Source organism: Montipora capricornis, chromosome 10 (assembly GCF_036669925.1).
Source record: "Montipora capricornis isolate CH-2021 chromosome 10, ASM3666992v2, whole genome shotgun sequence".
Taxonomy (NCBI): Eukaryota; Metazoa; Cnidaria; class Anthozoa; order Scleractinia; family Acroporidae; genus Montipora; species Montipora capricornis.
Window position 1 is genome coordinate 15,868,626 of NC_090892.1, and position 10,000 is coordinate 15,878,625.

The window sequence follows — 10,000 nt, forward strand, 5'->3', positions numbered from 1 at the left end:
GTATATACTTAGGACAGAACTTCAATCAGAGTTAACTGAATAGAGTGTAATGTGAAGTGCTAGATTTCTATCCCATATGAACCATGTGAGCGTTAGCCCTACTAATGGAAATGGGCCCACACATGGACAGAGAAAAACTCTGACCAGGATGGGAATTGAACCCACGACCTTCGGGTTAGATCTCCGCCGCTCTACCGACTGAGCTACAAGGTCAGACGGGAGCAGGCCGTGGGAACTGAAGGTGTTAAAGTCACGGCAATGAACATGTACAAGTACAAGGAAAGGTTACGTTTATACAAACGTCGGCCGTGTAGCACTTATATTTTAAATAGAGTTAACTGAATAGAGTGTAATGTGAAATGCTAGATTTCTATCTCATATAGTGGGGCTAACGCTCACATGGTTCATATGGGATATAAATCTAGCACTTCACATTACACTCTATTCAGTTAACTCTGTTTAAAATATAAGTGCTGCACGGCCAACGTTTGTATAAACGTAACCTTTCCTTAAGTTAAATTTAGACAATGACGCCAATTTTACGGTATCGTTTTGAAAGCGTAATTGAAACTTATGTCTTCAACAACTACAAGAAATGAACGCAAAATCATACACACCTTTTTCGGCTGCGGCTTTATAGTCTTCAGACTGAAATACTCTACTGACGTCTTCCGGCTTCATTCTTATTTCTTTTGTCTGGACAAGTGCGCAGGATCTCTAGCAAATATCAAAAGAGGGAATTTTTAGCGATCTAAACAAGCGCATGCACAGTACTAACGCAAACTTTATCTTCAACGTTATGTCATTGCCACCATGTTGGATGACGCAAACAATAGTTCCCTTATTCCAGTATTCGTACTGTATGACATCATTTCGCGATTATTACCTCAAATGGTTCGTTGCTGAGTACCTATTACAAGGACCTAGGCAAAAAACGACAATGTCGGTCATACTTGAGAGAAACACAAGTTGACACTAGGGGAACACTGAACAATAGGACTTGATTTAATCAACACTAGTGTTATCTCCTTAATGCGATCGCAACCGTTATCTAACATTGGTAATTACTGAAAATTCTCTGCGCTGATTGGTTGCACCTCAGCAGTTTTTTAAAAAATGGCCACAGGCCGTTTTGTCGAGGTGACAGACAAATAAATTGTTTTAAAGAAAATGCATATTTTTTAAATAATCACATATGTCATTACACTAAAACAATTATTCCCCTCAGGCCCGTTTCAAACGTCGAACTTTACATGTGCCGGATCTAATGCAAATGACAAAAATCTATTGTTTTCGCTCATTTCCATTAGATTCGGCACATGTAAAGTTAGACGTTTGAAAGGGGCCTCAGGCTCGGTGAATAAAACCCGAAAAGAAGTCGAGGTTGTATTCATCGATATTCACTTCGCCTTCGGCGAATAATTGTTTAATACTAGTTTGCTGAGGGACCGGATTACCCCCTTTCGAGATCGTGACAAAGTGAACAAAATGTAAACGGAAAGAAAATACAAAACTCCAGCTGATAAGCCACTGATCTGAAACACGGAGAAAGCAACACACTACAAAACTCCCTTTGCACCAGATCCCTGAGATGTCTAAATTGTATGCAGAAAGATACGAAATTGGAACTTAAAATCTGTCCTGGTACACCGGCATTGCTGCGGCTTGAAACACATGGCAAGCATAACTTAAGTCACCTTCGACAGCATGAATCGCGCCGCACATTTGAAATTAAGTGTTTAACGGTTGATCGTTTTCAGTTCTAATCATTCTACAAGTTAAGTATCGACAATTTGATCACAGTTCTTCTCATCATTCTAGAACTCGACCAAGGAGGCGTAACTGCGCCAAACGATGAAATACGAAGGTCAGAATTCCCAGCAAGAAAAAGGCAAACGATGTACCGGTAACTGTCTAAATTCACAGAACTTTCACATACTGGAACAAAAGTGACGGATGTGGAAGCAAAACACCACCACTCACTTATCATCGAAAGCGGAAGAGGTTGTTTATTTATTTATTTATATTTAGATTGTTCGTGGCGCAGCGCATTCTGGTTAAACGTAATGCATTATGGATGGTAAAAAGTGGTGAATACGAGAATTCGTCGCAGTTTACATACTTTTCCTAAATCCAGAATATGTTGCTGCCCGCTCGCTTCGCTTAGTCCGCAGCAACAAATCTGCGTTAATTTCCGATTCTTACACCTCTTATACTGTCAAAAGCGGGGTTTAACCTCCCTTATTGATGGTTTGTACGTTACGTCATCTCTATCCACAGCCAAGTGAGACACTAAATGACAAATACATAACAAACAACTTAAGGTAATTCCCTAACATACTATCTAGATTTTTGTCAAAATTGGCACAATTGATATTCATGCACAGGACATTTAAAAAATGCAATAAAACACTTGGGTCACCGTACTTGTTTTCGCGCTGCATGCCCTTCATTCTAAATGTTTTTACCGAATTACGCGAGAAGCATTTGAAACTTAATTAAGCGGAAAAATTGTTGCTCCATAGGTAAAGGTGCTGAATATTACTGAAAACTTGAGCCTACTTGTTTGTTCGGGAAAAAATCTTTCAGTACAGTGATTTCAAATTCTTCACTCTTGCAAAGCAATGCAAGCAAATTCAAACATCATCACCTCGCGCACACTCAGTGTCTGGCTCCAAATGCAGTTTCACGGCATTTATATATAAATACTACACCTTCTACTATCCAACTTTTTTTCTCCTTAAAATATGTTTTCCGTGTACCTACTACGAGTACATAAAATCATTAAATATGGGGGATCACCGTGCTCGTTCAGAAGAAAATAGCGATCCCTTGAAGGATAAGCTTGGCGTCAATGAAAATCGGCCATTTTATCAATGTGCGCGAGCTAATGCGCGCGACAATGACGCAAAAAAAATTAAGCGAAGTAGGGTTGCGCAAAGCAAAAGCGGGAAATCATTTCAAAGGCCAAACAAGGAGACGAAATACGGTGATTCCCTGCATCCTTAGTATATCGTTTGCGGCGTCAAGTACCAATATGCACTATTTGAGCCTAAACATGCACATGTTCGAGAATGGTTAATGGCCTTCGAAGGTGACACTTCATGTACATGTAGCTTCTTCCCCTCGCCATTCTAATGCAGACTTATGTTTTGTCATTTAGTGCCCCCACCTGACTGTGGCGGATTCACTTTAGTCACAACCACTAGCTCCCTATGGTCGTCCATCAGCAATTGCACATTACTCCAGTCTTATCTGTCTACAGACTGAGACTGGCTGCAACCACCAATACCAACCGTACTATGAAGTGGTTAACTATACCAACAAGGCTTGTCGACCTCAAAGGCGCGGCAGTCATGCAAGAATGAAGCAAATATGAACAGAGTTAGCGGAGCTCCGGGCGCGCCGAAGGCGCTCGCGCGCGAAGCACCATAGTTAAGAAAATATGGTAACCCATCGATGCGAGAAAATTTGGTTTCATAGCCATATTGTCATGAACGTACGTACGTCCGTCCGTCCGTCCACCCATCCATGTATGCCAATGTGACCAGTATCATGCTAGTTTACAGAATACATCTTTGATATTGGACATCGATGTTTTGATCGATTGACACCTGTCCAAACAAGGTTTCCGCTAACCAGTGTAACGTGACCAAATCGCGGGCTCAAGCTTAGAGCTCACCGAGGTCAGCTTTTTTTTTAAGTTGGCCGCTGACCAGGTACTGGTTTCGATTGGAGTGCAGGCTCAACTTAGGTTAACTCACCTAAAAGTAAGCGAGGTTTCATTTTTTTTCGCGCGCTTTCTGTGGCTCGACGAGGCTACACGGCAATGATACGTCTACTATAGTTCTTACACAGTCAACGCTTTTCGTGCTCTGGTGGAAAACGGTTTGGAAAATGTTTTCTTTCTGCATTTTTCACTGGTTTCAATCCACTTTGACATATCATAATAGCTGTGGTCCACACTGGTGGCTACGCAGTTATTCAAGTCAAGCATCGGAGGGATATAAACTTAAAGCTGAGTGTTTATTTTTAATTTGCTTGGAGCTGCTTTTTTCTCTGTATTGCAATTTTTGGCATATCTTTAGAAGCTCTGATAAGGTTATTACATAATGCCTGGAGGACCTATGCCTAGAACAGAAACGAAAGGAGAGCAAAAGAGAACGACAGCGACAAAACAGAATACCAGTAATAGCTCATACTGTTGGAAGAAGTTACTCCACAATTCTTTCCTTGCGCACTAAACCGTTTGTTATTTTTACGGATGCGTTATTTTTAAAAAGTGGTTTAATCGGTTTTTCCTTTGTTCAGGAATGAAACTCGAATTTTTATTGACAACTGGAATTAAATAACAATTATCTGTACTATTTTGGACACAAAGATAAAGTTGAATTGTTTGTTTGTTTTGCTCTAAAATGCGAGCGAAATGCTTTTTAAATCCGTTTGCCCAACTGGTTTTCGATGTGCCTCGACAGTGACAAGAAAATTTTGCCCTTATATTATAAACATGTAATCGAAATGAGTTCTCGTAAAATTAAGGGGCAATTTCACTAGCTTGTGTTTTCAAAAATTTGTTTAAAGCACCTAAAGGTAATTTAGTGTTCGTCCATAGCCGTATTTTGCCGATTCTTGTTCCCAGCCAAGCTGGCGTGTTTCAATGAAATAAATCAATGCGTGAATGATCTCGTTTTCAGAGATAAAGTGGAATAAAGTACATCAGTAAAACTTTTTTTTACCTTAAACTGACAAAGTCTTTTATGGTTTCTAATTTTGGCGTTATTGCTATTCGCTGGGTATTGACAGTTAACTCTGAAATGGCTTTTTTCCTTTCCATTCACTCACTGCTTGTTTTCTTTTAAGACTCGTGCGGTTCAACAAAAAACCCTTGCCACACGGGTGAATTCCAAAGTAAATTTCACTCGAAAAACCGATATCACACTCCTTGCTTTGTGGTTCATGCGAGATCGGTTTTTAGCGTTGAATTTACCATGGAATTCACTAGTTAGGCAATTTTTTTTCTACAGAAGAAAGCAAAGAAAATGATTTCATTATTAAAGCAGCAACCAGAAACATCAAACGCGGACAATTCTAAACTTTTTATTTTCATTAACCCTACAGGCAGTAAGATTAAATAACCAGGGAGCTCTGCTTTTAGGCTTGGCTAAATCTACATGTATATATTACGGTTTGGAGGGAGAATCAAACGTCGCCGTTAACTGTTGACGAAGTTATCCACAAACTACTCACTTTGAATGATCATTTCAGGTTGCTCACACCGGTTTAACAATTGTGGGAGAATGTCGTATTAGAAGGATTAACTATACATCATCATGACGAAAAGACAACGTCGTGGCACCATAAGACACACCAATCATTGCTTGACAAGATGCACTTATTGATGTGATGTAATAGTTTACAGTGGCAACAAAAGAGCCATACTAAAAAACCAACTCGGAGAGCCCCATTTTGTATTGCAGGAAAGTAAAAGTTATCATTAATTATTGCTATTATTATTATGATAGCACGTGGTTAAAATAAAGCTATTTGCTGAGTTTAAAAAATTCTTAGGGTTGGATTTATAGCCACCTCCCCAGTTGAATCCACTCGTGAGGTTTTTTTATTATTATTTTTCAGATAGTTTTATTTAAGCCTGCAAATCACTTTCCTGCATTACAAGTTGCAGGTCATAGGGTGTTTTTTTAGATAGCTTTTGTTGCCATAGTAACCCTTTACGTCACATTAACAAGTGCATCTTGTTAAGCAATAATTGGTGTTTCTTATGGCACCGTGACATTGTCTTTACATGAAAAAGCGTTGTGGAGTTAATCGTTTTAACAAGACATCCCCCCAGAATTGTTGAAACTGGTGTGAGCCACCGTAAGGTTGTCGCATAGAGATTTCGTTCCCGTCTACACGGTGACACAATACATACCTCGTATTTTTGTTCGTATAGCACCTTTTTGACGTTTTTCTTGACATTACTGTCGTGGAATAGTACCACCAGGCAGGACTAGGAAACAACAACTGCCCAATTAGTTACTCGCTTTCGTGTCATCTACCGCCCACCACACACCTACCCCAAGACCCACCCTCTTCGATTCCTTTTCCGATTGAGTATGGATTTTGGATGCGCGGATCAAAGGTAAAAGAATGATTGAGGGGGGGGGGGGGGCAGGGAGGGAGGGAGGGGAGGGGAGGGGAGGGGAGGAGAGAAAGAAAGGAAAGTTACAAGAAATTCGTTCCTCTTTTCTTCTCAATTTTCTTGCTCTCGCGTCATTTTGGGCGCATCAAAAATCCGACAAAACCCTGCGGAAAAGCGTACAACGCTGACTTGTGTCTGATCAACGAGCAACTCAACAGAAGTATGAAACTCAAAGCTCCAAACGGAGAATCACGACGGTGAATCTTTTAGGCTACATCTGCTCAAAGACCACAAAAGGGAAGACAAAATTCTCTAGCCAGTCTGGGAGTTGTTCGAACACACGACAACGACATTTAGTCAAATGGTGACACTTGTTAATTATACCTCGTCAAAACGTTTTCTTCTCGATCCAAGGGTATACGGAACCACACTCATGTTGTCAGCTGTGGAAATAAATAGGTCGGCGAATTTCTCTGTGTCGGGTGATGGTACATAATCTGTTATATTTTCTGAAGCATCCTGTAAAATAGAGTTGATGACATAATATTGAAGATTGGTTTGCTTTAAAGCCCGGCCCTTACATGTACGTGTTTTGTAAACACAGCTATGAGAGACCCACGATAAGAGCGACACTCTGATGTGTGTAACAAAATCCCCACAAAAGCTTAGCACCATACATGTATACCCAACTATACTCAACGGTTCAATGAAACAAGGGTACGTCTCGGCGCACCGCCGCCGTATAATAAAAATTCTCTGCTATGTCACTGCGTTCCGCCGCAGACAAAACGTTTAAGTTCTAATCAGCAGAAAGGCAACAACACGTTGAAATAGGAAGGACACGACCAGTTGTGTTTATTGGGGACTAGAAAAAGCTAACATACAAGAAATAAAGTAGTGGCGGAGAAAAAACGAATTACATCACTGTAAACTACGAGACTAAACGTAAACAGCATACTAGGAAAAATTAAGCTCGGCAAGGTGCGAGCGGTAAAACTGGCTGTGTCGAGTGACTAACGCGAGAGGCGACAAGGCTTAAATACCGAGATGTGGCGTAAAATCCCTAGAGGATCAAACTGCGGCCATAAATGCAAATTCCGAACATAAACACATAATCAATTCCAGACTCGAGTGATTTAGCCGATCTGCATCACCACGAGAATATGACCTCATATTCTCTTTATATCACTAACCAAATTTCCATATCCAGAAAATTTTCGAGGTGAGTTAAGTTTGACGAATTCCCTGGTGTAGGTTTCCTCATGCGTCCATTACATTTTGTCACCTCTCACGCCTTGCTCGGTCTTGAGATAAATGACTGCTAATTTAGGCTAGTTTCACGACGAAAAAAAAGAATCCAAAGACGCATTTCTTCAAAAAAAAATGAAGTTTGCATCAGAAGGATCAATCATTTCCACTTTCCAGGATGCCGCCATCAACAAAGGAGACTTTTGTCTGATTGGCTGTTGAAAATTGTAGTATCCAGTGTTCCAACCGCACGCTGTGATATAAACAAAGATGGCTTTCGAAGCGGTGATTTCAACATCGTTCTATATAGCTTCAGCCAGTTGAAGGTGGTCATTTATAGTTTACGTGACAGGGAAAGATTCTGCAAGGGGCATTTTAGTCGGCGGGAATTTTTCTTTCGTTACGCTTTTTGTAAGCAGCCCTTTTAGTCTGCTCGGGGAAGCAACGCCTCTGAAGTTGCTTCGAGTCAGCTTTTATACTTTTTAGCTTTATTTCTCCATTTAAGTGAACAACAAATGCTCAAAGTGCGAAAAGACCCGAGCAAAGGCTAGATTCCTTTGTTGGGAAGGGAGGACTATCTAACGTCGCTCGAGCTCGCAGGCTTCGATTTATCCAACTTGAATGCAGCGCTGGAAGGAAGTATGTCACTTCATTCACTTTCTTTCATCGATCGTTTAGAGTTATGAGATGTCCTCAGTCCTTTGAAAGAACATCTTATCTCAACAGATACGTCGACAGAAATTTAATACCAGCCGCTATTTTGTGTATGTGTCTGAGGCCAACCTGATTCACTGCATTTATCTCATGTGCAAACACTCTCAAGATACACTACCTTAAAAATTTCAAGAAATTTCATTTAACGGAACCAAAACATTATTCTTAGATACATCAACTGAAGGCATGCTTGATAATATATGCTAAAATGAGTCAATAATGAAGTTCCAGTTTATTACTTTATTGGATAATTCTGTCCTTGATCTATGGTAACTCCATTAAGTCTAGCCATAGTAATTATTCATTGTTTTCATCATTTATGCTACCAGCGAATTATTCAAAAGTGATGTTGATGTTCTTAGGAAATCTATACAATAGTGACGAATGATGTGGTCACTGCCATCAGACTTGTAGGTTGTACTGAAATGAAATTTTCTGAATGAGTTCTCTTTGGGGAGGTAAAAATTTCACTCAAGACCATTTGAAGATGTAAAATTACACCCACATTAAATGTACAATTAAAATTGGGATGTCTGGAAATACATAAAGTAGGTCTTGTGTTCTGTGCAATGTTTAAAATTAAAAGGGCAATTAAAGGCAAAGCAGACTTTGTGATAGAACTCTGACACAATATTAACTACTTATTAATTTCGATGTGGGCAGTTCGTGCTCATTCATATTCATTGCTCACTTTTGTGGTAAGTTACTATCTCACTGCAGAGAATAAAGTAAATTTATATAAATCAGGATGAAAGTGTACAAAATGTGCAGTCATTGATCTTAAATGTTTTTAGTCTATTAATTAACCCATTGACCCCTGGGGGTTCCCTATTGAAGAGTAAAATACCAAGTACGGCCGGTTTAGGGGTGAAAGGGATTTATATTATAATATTATTAAATATAGTACGTCAATAATATTACCGTATCAGTAATTGAGCCAGTATTTAATAACTAATATGTCCCAATAAAATTTAATATTGATTCCAACAGTGTTAAGTAATTAATATACATTGATTTAGGATGATGGAACATCACACACCATTTTGTGTTCATTAAATTTATTTTTTACTTCATTCTTGGTGTATGGCAACTTATAGTAACTGCAAAAAACTTGCAGAAGAAATTGAAGAGAAGGTATACCTGAATATTATGGCTGTTTTGTGTGTCAAAAAATTTAATTGACCTGGTTTTTGTTTATTTTTGCTGCCATTCCTTGCACACAGTCGCATGTCTCATAAAACTTGAATGTGCAGACAAAGGTAAAATAATTCACTGTACAAAGTTTAAAGAATTGTTATATTTGTATTATTTATTAAATGGGATTCCAAAAGCAGAAAGATGCAAATAGTGACACACACACCCATGCAAAGCAGCCACACAAGGGAGTGAAAATTTTAAAATATACATTATTTACAAATATAATATATAATTACTTATCATGTAAATCATCATGAACAAAATTATTATACTTTACAATAATTACTTGTCATGTAAATGTTACTATACAGTTTGTAAATATCTTTAAAATTTCAATTACTACAGTTTCCCTCAAATTTAAAGTAAGAAATTTATCAAATCGAAAAGTGCAGTGCAAAGTTGTGGTAAGCAGGCATTTGTATTTGTAAATATTACTACACTAACGAAACATTTTTTATGTAATTAAGTATAATTTTTAATAGCTGGGACTAATATTTATTGCAATACAAGCAAGAGTCTTATTTGCAGTACATTACATTTAAAAATGCATTGCATCTGAATAATATGACCCAGAGTTGAATCAACGCACCACAAAGTGCCAAGTTTCGATGGAAATTAGGTTTACTTTCACAGGGCATTTTCGTGCGCCCTGCCACTTTTGAAGGAAAACTTTCAAAGCAGTTCGATTCTTCACAAATA

General features: G+C 38.8%; 1 protein-coding gene across 2 annotated transcripts in view; it reads right to left on the bottom strand.

Annotated features, from left to right (window-relative positions):
• LOC138019371 (protein XRP2-like) overlaps nucleotides 1-10,000 on the bottom strand; it is a 23,233-nt gene that overhangs the window by 1,377 nt on the left and 11,856 nt on the right. For both annotated transcript variants that reach the window (XM_068866136.1, XM_068866137.1), the window contains exons 7-9: nucleotides 6,527-6,661; nucleotides 5,933-6,010; nucleotides 618-717 (exon numbers count right to left, since the gene is read on the bottom strand). In XM_068866136.1, coding sequence (XP_068722237.1) covers nucleotides 618-717; nucleotides 5,933-6,010; nucleotides 6,527-6,661 — 313 coding nt within the window. The remainder of the gene's footprint in view (nucleotides 1-617; nucleotides 718-5,932; nucleotides 6,011-6,526; nucleotides 6,662-10,000) is intronic.